The sequence below is a fragment of the Vicugna pacos genome, chromosome 10, assembly GCF_048564905.1.
Source record: "Vicugna pacos chromosome 10, VicPac4, whole genome shotgun sequence".
NCBI classification, from domain to species: domain Eukaryota; kingdom Metazoa; phylum Chordata; class Mammalia; order Artiodactyla; family Camelidae; genus Vicugna; species Vicugna pacos.
The window spans coordinates 19379673-19394222 of record NC_132996.1 but is presented as its reverse complement, the minus strand read 5'-3'; the positions used below and the strand labels follow the sequence as shown (position 1 = coordinate 19394222).

At 33.5% G+C, this 14550-nt stretch overlaps 1 protein-coding gene and 1 long non-coding RNA gene across 6 annotated transcripts in view; one reads left to right on the top strand and one right to left on the bottom strand.

Annotated features, from left to right (window-relative positions):
- The window catches only part of PCF11 (PCF11 cleavage and polyadenylation factor subunit), a 24032-nt gene extending 17007 nt beyond the window's left edge, over positions 1-7025 (top strand). For 2 of the 4 annotated variants that reach the window (XM_031681405.2, XM_031681404.2), the window contains exons 10-16: positions 625-744; positions 1289-1391; positions 3121-3304; positions 3763-3918; positions 4289-4381; positions 4916-4951; positions 5915-7025. In XM_031681405.2, coding sequence (XP_031537265.1) covers positions 625-744; positions 1289-1391; positions 3121-3304; positions 3763-3918; positions 4289-4381; positions 4916-4951; positions 5915-6130 — 908 coding nt within the window. In that variant the 3' untranslated portion in view covers positions 6131-7025. Of the gene's footprint in view, positions 1-624; positions 745-1285; positions 1392-3120; positions 3305-3762; positions 3919-4288; positions 4382-4915; positions 4952-5914 lie in introns of all 4 variants that reach the window. The other 2 variants (XM_006197475.4, XM_031681403.2) reach the window with 1 other exon arrangement.
- On the bottom strand, positions 5734-14550 carry LOC140698667 (uncharacterized). Of its 2 annotated transcripts, none has more exons than XR_012076484.1 (4): positions 14362-14550; positions 12868-12978; positions 8819-8845; positions 5734-6089 (listed from the first exon to the last, which is right to left on the bottom strand). It is a non-coding gene; the product is annotated as an uncharacterized lncRNA (long non-coding RNA). The 2 variants fall into 2 exon arrangements; XR_012076483.1 differs by having other exon boundaries at positions 12938-12978.

The window sequence follows — 14550 nt, the reverse complement described above, 5'->3', positions numbered from 1 at the left end:
CACAGGCAGTAATTCAGCAAAGGTCAGAGGAGCAGGTATACTTCTGAGCCACATGGTTCATTTGCCTTTATTAGTTTCCCTGGGTAGTCATGGGAGGCGAGGGGGACTTGGCAGGAATACTTACGCTTTGGGTACTTTTTTCCCCTAGAAATCTGGGCTGAGGGATAGTAATCTACTTTATCTACACAAAACTATCTTTCTCAATATGGTTAGAAGATGAGGAATAGATAATTAGAACGGTGAAAAGTTTGACCCAGAGGTGGTGCTGCATTGCACGGAAGGGAGCAGGAAGCTCTCTGCCCTCTGTATTCTGCTTTTCTTTGGCATGGTTAATTGGGCAACAATGAATAATATTCTTCTTTTTTTTTTTTAAAGATAATACATATGTCCTTATAAAGTATTAGGTGTTTTCAGTATTTGTCCTAGAATATATTTTTAAGAGGTGATGATTGCTTACCTAAATGCAAAGTTCATTTTTAGGAGGTATTGATAATTACACTCATCATAACAAGATTTATCAAATTTAATGTTTATAGGACGTTCTGAAGAAAGCTTTAAAAATGCTTAGTATAATTTGCGTCTTTAAGTTCTACTTTGATTTTAAGAGTGTTATTTTTTTTAAAGGAGCCCTTCCTAAGGCATATCCTGATAATCATCTCAGTCAGGTGGATGTAAATGAATTATTTTCAAAACTGCTGAAAACAGGAATTCTCAAATTGTCCCAGCCTGATTCAGCTACAACACGTAAGTATGGTTCTATAATTCATCTACACAAAGCTTCATTAAGTTATAAAAATGTATGATATAATGATGTATTCTATGATAAAAGTTCTTACGATAATTGAATTCTTAGATTTTTTTTTTTTTTTTGAAATGAAGTATAACTCGTTTATAATGAAATTTAAAAAATTTTCTAACATGGAACTGTTACCTGTTTAACAGTACACTGTTACTGTAAGAGTTGACATTGTTTCATTTAACTAACATTCCTACAGACACCACGTACAGACTTTTCTCTAGTTATTCTATACTATTTTAGCTTTCAAAAAATAGTTTGAATATTGATGAAATAAAATTTCATAAAGATTGACTTTTAAGAGATCAGACCTAATATCACTTATCAAAGTAAAGAATTTTTTAGGTTCCTTGGCTAGTAAACCTAAGATCAGAAGCACTGAATAGATGAGATGGGGCTCTCTATATGCTTATAACACTGTAGTGTTTCCCTATAAAGAATACATGGAAACCGGGGTTGAGAAATTTATGTTTCTCTTTTCAATTGAAGAAGTAAATGAAGTTGCTGCTCAGCCCCCTGCTGAGGAGGAGGAAGATCAAAATGAAGATCAGGATGTTCCAGATCTTACCAATTTTACAATCGAAGAATTGAAACAGTATGTAATCTAATTTTCTTCCTAATTTTCTAAGATAAAAGGGACAGTGACTTTAATACAGTGGACATTATCATCAGTGCTATTTGTTTTACTCTTCTCACTGTTTTTAAAATTAAGGAAGCCTGTTTTCTCTTTTTTAATGTAGTGAAATATACATAACATAAACTTAAATCCCTTTTCAGATATGTCTGCTGTACAAGTATTTAGGCCAAAAGTCTGTCCCAGTATTTCTATTTTTTATTATCGCTGTTTGGTATAGCAAGTATAGGGAGTTAAGTATTAGGTATTGATAGTCACTCATATGTCTTCCTTTTTATCTTTATTTTTTCTTAATCTTTTTTTTCCCTATATTGATATTCCTATGCTTTTGAAGTTAAGAAAATGAGATTTTTGTAGTCTAGTATTTAAAAAATTAGCATTTTCATTTTAAAGAAAATACAAATAAATAAAATCAAGAAAATTCCTACAATTCCCACTTCACTGATAACCACTGTTAACATTTGGTGCATATATTTTCACAAATTTTTATTGCCTATATTATATAAAAAACATTTAAAGTTGCTTTATGGATTCATTACATCCTTATGATTACTTTATAAAAAAACAGAACTAATGGGTTTCAGCCTTTTAAAGGCAATTTTTTTCAAAGTGATACTTTCACATAGTTAATTTAAAACTTTATAATGTAAGTCTTACAAGAAAGGCTTATAATAAAAGATGGCACTCCTTTCTCCTAGTACTGCTCTTTACTCAAAGGCACCATTTTTTTTTAGCTCTTTTAACTATGGTTTCTGGTATTTACTTCTTTATTTCTTAAAAGATACATAGTCTTCTGATTTAATACATTTCTTGATTTATCCCATTTAGACAGTCGCTTGACTTTCTGAAAGTGAAGATTTAGCTAGCTCTTTGACTGTCCTACCAGCTCTCCTTCATATAGTTGTAAAACCATTTTTCATTAAATCACTATTCAGTATCAATACTATGACTTGAAATATTTATTTTGTTTTCAGGTATACAAAATACTACTGTATTGTGCTTTTGTCTTTATACACACTAAAAAAATTTTTGGAGTTAATAACTTGTCCTTTTTGTTCACTTCCTTGATCTGCATAACTACCTCTTTCCAAATAGGGAGCCCAGAAGTAAAAAAACTGATTATTGTTGACCTCAGTTTCTCATTAGTCTTCTAATTTTTCTTTTTAGTTATTCATACTATTATTTCTTCTGTACCTCTTTCACTATTCTTTAGACCAGTGTGGGAAAGTTGAGTTATTGGAACTTTAAAGATCTCTGGAGATGTGAAATCTAATTGTAATGCCATATCCACCTTGATGTTGACATTAATCTAAGACAGGCCAACTGTTGCCTTATTAGTTGGCAGATGATCATTCCATTATTACCTAGAAGGAAATAAGTAACTGGGTCAGGTCTGTTGTTAAGAGGGTAGACTTCATGTTCCAAAATTAACCAAAGTTAGGATAAAGAGAGTCAGTGATACACTATTAGAGAATAATAGTGGTCTTTGGATATTAACTCTTTTAGCCAGCTCTTGGCTGAAACATTATTTTGTTACATAATAATGGCTTCACCATTATTAAAATATGGAAATCTGAAGTATTTATAGCTGCCTTTTTTTTTTAAAGGCCATTAAGCCACCTAATCAAACCTAAGGATTATTTCTGTATTTTTTCAAAACTAAGGATTATTTCTGTATTTTTCAAAATAGACGTTATGATAGTGTTATAAATCGACTGTACACTGGTATTCAGTGTTACTCTTGTGGAATGAGGTTTACAACATCACAGACAGATGTATATGCAGATCACTTGGACTGGCATTATCGGCAAAATAGAACTGAAAAAGATGTTAGCAGAAAAGTCACTCACAGACGTTGGTACTACAGTTTAACAGTAAGTAATCCATGTGCCTCTAAACTATCTTTTAGCCTTTAAATTATATCATTCTACAAGTGTATTTAAAGTGTATTTAAATAATTGCTGAGTGCTAACTAGTTAATTAAAAAATAAACTTGAGGAGTATATATTTGCTTTTTGTTGATAGAACACAATTCCAAGGTTCTATGACTGATTTTTTTTTGTAAAAAATTCTACATGAAATTTATCTTGTTTACTTTAATAGTTGTAACTCTAGAGGTAATGGAAAGTTAACATGAAGATCTTAACTATTCATTAGTTGCTTTATGTTGTCTACTACTTTGGAGCTCAAAAAGAAGGTATAATTTTAGATAATTAATAGTAAAGGATATCATAGAAGAATGTACCCTTACCTTTAAACGGGATTATATTGTTTGTGTGCAGCAGAAGTTCAGAAACAAATGAATATATTCTTTAAATTAACTCTTTTTAAGGACTGGATAGAATTTGAGGAAATAGCTGACTTGGAAGAACGTGCAAAGAGCCAGTTTTTTGAAAAGGTGCATGAAGAAGTTGTGCTCAAAACTCAGGAGGCTGCTAAAGAAAAGGAGTTCCAAAGTGTACCTGCTGGACCAGCTGGGGCAGTTGAGGTAAAAGAAAAATGTTAAATTTCCTCCCTCTTTAAGGAAATAATCATCAACATATAACTTTATTTACCTCCCTCTTTTAATGATTTTAAGATTTCTTAAGCTTTACAGTTTCAATCTTATGATCTGGCTTTGGATTTCATAACCACTGTAGTTATTACATAATTATCAGTGACCAAGAGCAGTGAAATGTTAACTATTTTTGCATGGAAGAATACAAAATCCTTAGACTTTATTTTGTGTCATATATTTGAGTAGTGTTAAATTTTCAGAAAACTCTTAAATTCCTTTCTCCACTTAACAAAATGTTTATGTATTTTTATTTAAGAGGATTAAATGTGTTCTGCTTTAATTTTATATGATTCTATTTTAGAGTTGTGAAATTTGTCAAGAACAATTTGAACAGTACTGGGATGAAGAGGAGGAGGAATGGCATTTAAAAAATGCTATTAGAGTAGATGGAAAGGTAATTTTCAGTTCTTTACTTTATAAGGAGGTGTTAAGATAGTTTTGGTATTTTGTATGGGTAGTTCACCACTTTGAAAGAAAAATGTTAATTGTTTTTGGTTTTTTTGGTTTTTAATACAAAAGGTATTTCTAAAGTACTGAATTTTAGAGAGTCAGAGTGTTTGAGTTGGAAGGGATTTTAGCAGTCATCTGGTCCTGTATTCATATTTTATATAAGAGGTTGCATAACTAGTAAATGATAAATCCAGGACAAGGTCTTCTAAGCCTCGTTCGTCTTCTTTCTGCCTAACTACACTACTTTGATTCTGAATTTATATTTCACCACCAAAACTATTTGTCTTGAAAACAAACCATGTTGTCTACTTAAATACATAAAGGAACTTTCAAGAGAAATCAGGATGAAATTTTGTTTCTATTCATTTTTATGACCAGATGATTTTCGTTGCCTTTCCAAAAAGAAAATCGTATCAGAATAGTCCATTAGAAATGAACATGCAGTGAATACTTACTCACTTTTTTGTTTTTGCTTCAGATTTATCATCCATCATGCTATGAAGATTATCAAAATGTAAGTTCTTTTTGGCTACTGTTTGTTCTCATTTACTTTAATAAATTTTATTTTCAGTTATTTTTTGCATCAGAGCAACATTGTTACTTTAATCTAGACATGTTGAGATGTTTTAGTTTTGATGTAGTGTTTAGGTTGTTCAGTAAATACTGGTGATGGGTTGATATGATCTAATTTAAATTTTGAGATTTTTTTGTATCATTCCTTGCACTCTGTTTATTTGAATCTTGATGATATCTTCTACTAGAGCACTAAGCCTAGAGAAATATGAGGAAAACTAAAGATGAGAAGGTTCATGATGGAAATAATTTTCTAAAAGTTACGGGTAGCATTTACTTTTTTTTCTTTACATATTCCAGTCAGCCATGTAATATAGGAATAATTTTTAAATGATCATAAATGAAATCTGAAAAAGACACCAGTCTGTTTACCTTCAAAATTCAAATTTTCATATTTGTAAAGTGATCATTTTTTTTTAAACCAAACAATGGAATAGATGAACTTTGAAAAGAGTATTTGTTCTAAAAGTTCAGGGGACAGTTTGAAAGATACTTAGGTCATCAAAAGACTAGACTTCCTAGGATGATTTGATGGTTTGTAGGGATTTTAAAATCCTGAAGACTATTTGAAATTAGGAGTCACAAATCTCAGAATATGTATATTGGGCTTATCATCCAGATATTGGGGTTTTAAATAGAGAAACATGCCTAATCAGTTAATCAATTTGTTTGGTCTTCTGTTGGTTACCGCTTTTCTTACCTTAGCTCACTGCTGAGTCTGTATCAAGTGCTCAATATACGTTTTATTCATTGGCTGCCTTTATGACATGTTTTGTGGGAAAGCAGGTTTTTCAATTGCATTTGGTATATGTATTTTTGCCCATAGGAGGGGCTTATAAACCTGTCACTTAATGTGATACTTTTGAACTTTAATCAGTACTTAAAAGGGTTTTTCATCTTGTAGACATCTTCATTTGATTGTACACCGTCTCCCAGCAAGACACCAGTTGAAAATCCCTTGAACATTATGTTGAACATTGTCAAAAACGAATTGCAGGAACCTTGTGAAAGTCCCAAAGTTAAGGAAGAACGAATTGATACTCCACCAGCTTGTACAGAGGAAAGCATAGCAACACCCACTGAAATTAAAATAGAAAATGATACAGTTGAGTCAGTTTAAATAAAATGAGAAAGGTATGTTTTTCTTTAAAAAAAAAAAGAGCTGCTGTTGGATCTAGAAGGTGAAGAATTTTTTATGTATATATAGACATATATCTATATAAATTGTCAAGCTGAGGCAGGGCCTTCAGCTATCATTTGGTTAATAAATACATTTTAGTATTTGCATTTCCTACTGCCTGCACAGTTTCAGGTGCTTGTCGTGTGAAAGTTCTGTAGATGTGTGCAAATTTAACAAAATGAAATTGTATGTGTAAAAATGTACGATTTTCACTTGTGAAACTGTAAATTATAAATAAAAAAATATTTTTGCTATCCATGGAGTGTAATATTTATGCACACCATCAAATAAAGACAGTGTTTCTGTACTTTTTATTGGGTGAAAATGGAATTAAACAGCAACCTCAACATAAGGTTTTTTTCTAGTAGCTTCCCTTGATCAAAGAAGCGAAGTCTGAGTTTTATCCTTCAAAAGGGGGTTGTGAGAGCACTGCAGGACTCTTCTCAAATTGAAAAGCCAGATTTGAAAAAATTTTTAAAACAAAATAGGACATATTTGCATATATCTATCTCCAACTATAAAGAACCATCCAGATGTCCATTTTTGAAAAGTACCTAATGAAGCAACTTTTATTGAACTTGGACACTGATGCCATCAAGTGATTAACAAATATATTTAAGTACTAAAGGTGATTTTTTTTTTAAATGACATTTTTCAAATTTGTCAAACAATTTAATGCAGATGAACATATTTCTATTTTAAGTTACAGGGGGATCTGTAAGAATGTTAATTTGAAACATGGTTAACCTTTTTTCCTTTGTTGGTTTTGATTGAATTAGATGGATGCCATGAGATGTTAATATTCATACATGTAATAAATAGAATGATGAAGAAACTCCAGTTTGTATCTCTTTATTTCTTGAATGGCTTTTAGAAAGAGACTTTTTTCCTATCTTTCATCACTCTGTTCATTAAAACATGAATGAAGCATCAGCTATGAGCCAGGTACTCTGATATGCAAGAATAATCTTTTCTGCCATCTACTGGAGGAGATAGGCATATAAAACAATGAAAGTCAGTGTGTTGAGCATTTAACTTACCGTGTAGTAGGCACTGGCAAACTCTTTACATGTATTTTCTCTGAAACTTACAAATAACCCTACATGGTAGATGGTATCCCCAGTTTACAGATGAAATTGAATCGTTCACTTAAAAAGTTGTAGAACAAGAATGTGAACCTGGCTTTGCTTCACTTTATTCCACTGCAATTTACAACACCCTGAGAGAAATGCCAGATAGAGATAGGCACAACAAACTACCTCGAGGTGGGTTAAGGGAAGACTTTACAGAGGTGATATTTAAGTCTTAGAAGATAATTTGAAGTGGAGTCCACATTGGTGGGAGAGTGGGAGGATGAACAGCAAATATGAAGGCTTCAAAAAATTAGTTTTTACTTGGTTAAAACCCAGTAACATTTGAATAGATTATGAAGAGTCTTCTTGGTCATGCTAAGGAGTTTGTATTACACTGATGACCACAGGAACCACTGGAAATTTTAAACAGAAGTGATATCCTATTTTTATCTAAGGTTGGCTTTTTTTTTTAAGAATCAAGTGAATAAAAATATAAAAAGATTACCAAATGCTATAGAAAGGTCCAGTAAGAAAACTGGTGTCCACTGGATTTGAGAAATAAAAACACATTATGTGACAGGTGAACTTAAGAGTATACATGAACAATTTCATGGAAGAAATGCTGGGATCTAAATCTAATAAAAATGCAGGCAAAACTGTTTTGTCTTTTTTGGGGAGACCATCCACAGCTTTTATCAAATGCTTAAAAGTGTGTCACCATCAAGAGAAAGATGCCATTCAAACCTACAAATGTACCAAGAGTATCTGTATAGAGGAAGAGGGCCAAGGACAAGGAGGGTGTGAAAAACAAACATTTAAAGTCTCCTAGGTGGGAAAGTGAGAAATAGGCACAAAAGAAGTAAAACAGGACAACTGGCAATGGGAAAAGTATGTTTTTCAAAGAATGGGTAGTCAACAAAGTCAAGAAAATACAGAAAGACTGAGAAATACCCCTATTGACTGAGGAACAGTTGAGTATGGGTGAGAGGCGAACTGAAGAGATTTAATTTCAGTTAGACAAATAGGAGAGATGTTAGCATTTATGTTAAAAGCAGCTCACTGGGGAAAGAGATTGAAGAGAGATGGCTGATAGGCCAGTCTCAGAACTGGAATGAGACACTATCAATAGCACAAGTAGAATGAGTTGGAATGGAGGAGGAACAGTATTTTTTCTGAGATGGTCACAGGTATTTACAGTTGAAATTGAGAATTCAATTCCTAGTTTTTCTTTGAGGTAGATGTCAGGTAGTGATTTTGATGTGTGGCCCCCAAATTAGGTTGTGCATTAGAATCACACAGTGAATGCTAAGAACAGACTGCTTATCTCCCCACTCTGATTTAGTAGACTGGCATTCATACACACCTAATATTTAAGAAGCTCTATAAGAGAAAGTAGAGCAAGGAAAGCTGAAGGAAACTTCAGAGAAGATAGAACACTGTCTTCTGAAGTAAGAGTTGAAGTTTGTGAGAATAAGGAATATTGTATTACCTAAAATCTACAAATTTCATTTTTTATATTCTCTTTAAAGTGTCCTCTGATTTCAACATAACTTACCTACTTAAAACTTCCAACTTTCATGTCCTGTAAATATACAACAAAGTAATTAGTTATTCAGCTAAAAATAAAATAAGATTTGGGGAGAAAAAAATTATATATTAAAAATTTAACAAATATTGTATATCTCACATGTAGACTAAAAAATAAAACAAACTAGTGAATACAACAAAAAAGGACTCACAAATATAGAGAACTTGTTACCAGTAGGGAGAGGGAAGGGGGTGGGGCAAGGTAGGAGTAGGGGATCAAGAGGTACAGACTACTCTGTATAAAAACATAAGCTACAGGAAATATAACCAATATTTTGTAATGACTATAAATGGAATATAGCCCTTAAAATTGTGAATCACAATGTATACCTGAAACTTATGTAAAATTGTACATCAACTACACCTCAATTTTAAAAAATTTGAAGATTCTCACAATAGCTTAACCTGAAACAGACAATTTTAGATTCTGGTTGGCTTTCTTTACAGCCTAATATTTAGCACCTAATGAATGGTTTGCAGGGTTTATACTAAACATTCAGGAAGATACAAGGAGGCATCTAACCATGTCTGCAAATGGAAAGATTTAACTGACTATAATAAACAGGTCATTTGGAGATAGAAACGGAAAATTAGGCTATTGTCAAGAAAATCCTGAACTTCTACATTAACAGTAGAAAGTTTCCTCCTTCTCCTACATGGGGTCAGTTCTCTGAAATAATGGACAACTTTGTTGGGCAGGCTGGGAAGAGCAAGTTAAAGAGCAGGACCGGGGTTGGGGGAGGTATAGCTCAGCTGGTAGAGTGTTTGCTTAGCATGCACGAAGTCCTGGGTTCAATCTCCAGTACCTTCATTAAAATAATAAGTAAACAAATAAGAACCTAATTACCTGCACCCAAAATAAAACAAACAAAAGAATAAGAGCCAAAAAGCACCCCTGGGGCACCCCAGTGAGGGTATGGCGGTGAGCATCAAGGGGAAAGCAAGAATGCTTGAGAAGCAAGAGGGTACATAAGCAGAGTGGAGATGGTTACCAAAACCCACTTAATTCAATGTTTTTGTCCTGGGATTGGCCCTACTCCCTCCTGTGGAACTAGATGGAAAGAGCTCATTTATGGAGGATTAGAGGGACAATCTGATTTATCACCTCACTTTGGAAAAACTGAGGTAAAGGTGGAGAACTAGCCATTTTTGACTAATTGTAACCATAAGCTTCATACTTACAAAGGGTTCTGATTCTATGGAATGCCAAGATGCTGTCAGTGTGTTCTGAAACCCGTTTTACTTGAGAAACTTCCTTCAGTCAGTCCCTCACTTACCTTGAAATCCTTTGCAATCTGGTTTTTACATCTAGACTATTTCATCAAAATTACTCTCCTGAGCATTATCAATGACCCCTTACCAAAACCACTGTGCTTTTCTTAGCCTCTTAATTAACTGCTTTTGGTCCATATATTTGTTAAAAATTATCTTCTTTTATGTGACAGTGCATGTCTTCCTGTGCTTCTATATTTTTATTTAGGAAAATTTTTTTAATTAAAAATAAAATAATTCTGGAAGTACAGAAAACAGTCTGCTTTCATATCCTTTCTTGTTCTGTAAAGTAACCACTAACTTAACAATTTAGTATAGCTCTTTGCCAAATTTTGAAAAAAAATTTTAAGGAATTAAATGACACCACATATATATAGTTTGGACTCTTTTCTTATCTACTCTATCTTGCAACTCTTTCCATTTTGATTAATGCACAGAGATCTGCATTTTTACCACTGTGTAATATTTCATAATATGAATATAGCATAACTCATTTAGTCATTCTTTCATTGACATGTATTCAAGTTTCTAATTATTTACAAATACAAAGTGGATACAGCTAAGCAAGTAATTTTTGAAGATTTTACAACTGAATAGTTGCTGGTTCAAGGTTACTGTGTACTTAGAATTCTGACAGATACGGCCCAAGTTGTCCTTCACAGGTCACTCCAATTTAGCCTTTCATCATCAGGATCTTCAGAATACTTTGTTTGGCCAACCTCTTCCAGAACTTGTTAGCCATAATTTTTCAGTTTTTGATGTGCATCATTGTGATGCACAAACAACAGTCTTTCTCTATCAGTGTGAATATCCTTTCTTTTGTTTATTTGCTCTTGATATTTTTGTTTTTCACTCATTAATTTTTCTATTTAGTTACTCTTTATAACTGACTTAAATTTTTAGAAGATGATAAACATTAAGCCTATCTCTGGTCTCAACTTTATTGTAATGTATCTTGAAGCCCAAACATTTAAGTTTACACAGTAAATTTTTTTTTCCCTGCATGGCTTGTCTTGCTTAGGAAGGCCTTCCTAAGGTTTATAAATTTTCCATATTTTCTTCTAACACTTTGTTAATTTAATTCTTCTGAAATTTTTGTACATGAAAATTTTGAAGAGCCTTCACTTCTCTATTTGAAATGCCACCTCAAGAATAAACATAAACATTGGGTTATTTCTGGATTTCAGTTTGTTCCACTAATCTATTTGCCCAGTCCTGTTCCAATATCACCCTGTTCTAAATACTCTAGTTTTATAGTTCTGATACGTATTTGGGTTAAGTCCTTATTAGTTCTTCTTTTTCAAAAATGTTTTGGGTAATACTGCACATTTATTCTTTCAGATAAACTTTAAAATCAACTTGCTAATTTCCAGTAAAAGTTAATTAGAATTTTTACTTGAAATGCAACAAATATACAGTCTGAGGAGAATCATATCTTTACAGTACTGAGCCTACTAATGTAGCAAACAGAGCTTCTTTTTATTTGGAACTTCTGTAACAACCATAAATGAAATTTTATGGGGTTTTTTTGTTCACTTCTTAATAGGTTTATTTCTAGGATATTTCACTATCACTGCTGCCATTGTGAGCAAGATCTTCCTTTACATTTAAAATGTAATTTTATCTAGTTCATAGGTAACCTTAATTCTGTATGTTGCTCTTATAGCCTTTCATCTTACTAAACTCTTTATTCTAATATTTAATGGTATTTTACAGTTGTCTAATATTTTCCAGGTAAATAATATCATTTATCTTAATTTCTTCCTTTCCATTACTTGCCTTATTTATCTTACCTATTATACTGGGTCACAAATTCTCAGAACAGTGCTGAATTATAGGAATGACAGGCAGATACCCTAGAGTGTGACCTTAAGTATGCTGTTTATCTCTGGTTGATACCCTTCACCCAGTTAAGCAAGCTTCCTTTTATCACTTGCTTAATATGAATTTTACTTTCTTCTTTTTGTCTGTAACAGACACTAATTTTCCAAGTGCTTTTTCAGTGTCAATTAAGACCATACAACTTTTATCTATTAATATAAGAAATTTTCATTACTATCTTGTTTAATGTTGACCCATCCTTGGACTGGTGGGATACACCTAACTTGGTTATGACATTATTCTCTAAATGCACTGCTGGCTTCAGAGTTTCCTTAGGATTTCTGCAGGTATATTCCTAACTGAGACGGAGCTTTAAGGTTTTTCTCCTTATTTAGATTCTGTTACGGATATGTAACCTCCAAAGTTGGAAAGTACTCTATTATTCTCTATGCCTTGTTCCTAGTGACTTCTGTCAGGGATACATACGACATTCTTTTATGATTATCAATTTACTAAGGTTTTTAACCCTTGAGCCAATTTTTGAATTTTCTATTTTCCTAAGAAATTGTCCAAGTCAATTTTCAAGATTATTAGTACAAGGTTACACTAAATAATTCAGTTTCAAAGTCCCTCATATCTGTAATATGTTTTTTGTTTCCAGTACTGTTTTCTCTCCTTCAGGTTTACTGTCTATTCATTGTTCTTTTCAAATACCAGCTATTATAATCAATTTTATTTTCTATTTCATTAACTTCTGCTTTTATTTTTAATTTTTTTTTTATTTTGGGAGCATTTACTTCCTGCTTCTCTGTTTCTATTTCCTTTTCTGATCCTTTTTTGCCAAGAGTATGTCCTTTAAGAATATGCTGCCTTATTCCTTCAGTGTGTTTATCCATACAACAGAGCATAAAATAAAGCCTTTACCATTATTATATAAGTGGCTACAAACACTGTAATAATTTGGAGTCAGTCATAGTGGGTTCCAACTCCCCACCTCCTAGTTATGTGATCTTGGCCAAATCTTGATTTCTTCACCTGTAAAAATAGAAAAATAGAAATAACAATACAGATTAAGTTTAAAACTACTTGCAAATCATTTAGCATAAAAACTGGCCCATATTAATAACTAAATAGATGTCTAATAAGATAAAAGGCCTCAGGTGCCCCATTTCTAAAAATGAGGGGATTGGGCCGACTAATCCCAAATTCCCTTCTAACTCAAAAATTTTATTTTCAATCTATCAGTTCATCCACCAACAACCAATCATCAACCCACCCACTCATCCACAGAACAGTTAGCAAGCCCTTCCCTTGAACTAAATACTCCAGATGTTAAGAATGCCAGAATGATACAGTTCCTACCTCCCAGAAGGTCAGAGTCCTTGGAGGATAGAGGTGAGGACCAGTTGTTAAATAGGTAATTATAATATAATGTGATAGCGTTCTAACAAAGGCTATGGGAATTTAGGGGCTTGGAGAAGTATGCGCAGCAAAATCAAAGATCTAGGTACTAATTCAGGTACTTCTTACTAGCTGTGTATCCTCAGGCAACTAATTTTGGTGTTTTGTTTCTCTTTCTGTAGAAAGGAACAGTAATACTATCCTGGTAGGTTATATTAAGGATTAAACAAGAAAATTAATATAAAGAGCTTGGTACAGTGCCAGTCTCATCATATAAGCTCAACAAATGTTAGTTATTAATGATACAAGAGGCTATGGAAGTTAAAGAAAGGCATTTACTGTACTTCAAGAGCGGAAAGGCAAGGTCAGGGGACTTTTCCAAATCTGTTCACAGAACAAAAACTGTGACAAGGCAGTAAGGATGGGAAAAACAGGGCGAGGGGAGAAGCAAGGTGGGTGATGCCCCTGGAGGGCAGAGAATTCTAATTTCTGTATTTTCAGCTGCCAGCACAAAATCTAGTCCATATATTTGCTATAAACATGAATGAAGAACACACGTTAAGCAATAGGGTTGGTTAGAAAAAGATCTGGGCCAAACTGCTGACAAATAAACATTTTACATTTAAGGAATCTTTTGAGTCAGGAGACCTGGTGCAGTCTTTTGACTAATGATCTGTGATTTCATACTGGCTTTACAACTCACCGGCTGTTTCGCCTTAGCAAATTACTGATACCATGAATCTCCTCACCTGTAAAATGGGGATAACACCTACCTTACAAAATTAGTGTGAGAATTAGTACCAAGCGATTATCAAAGAGCCTGGAAATGGTAACACTCAATAATGATAGAGCTGCAGCTGCTAACTTCTCCTTTTGGTCTTTTTTTTCCCATACTTGTGAAATGACAGGGTAAGAATACATTTTCTCCAATGCTTCAACCAGCACTGAAAAATGACACTAGGTTTGCCAAGGACGAAAGGCCCCGCCCGGTCCGCACCACACTCGCAGGTCACCTACGCCGACTGCAGTCCTGGAGCCTCCACATGCGTCGCCGAACCATGGCGGGCGCGACGGATGCCGTGCCGTTACAGAGATGGGGCCTAGACAGGCTGGTTGTGATACCTAGCGGAATTTCACCGAAAACCGGTCCACACTATCATCCAATTTCTCAAGAGGCGAAGACGAGGGGAGGGTTAGGGTGGGGAC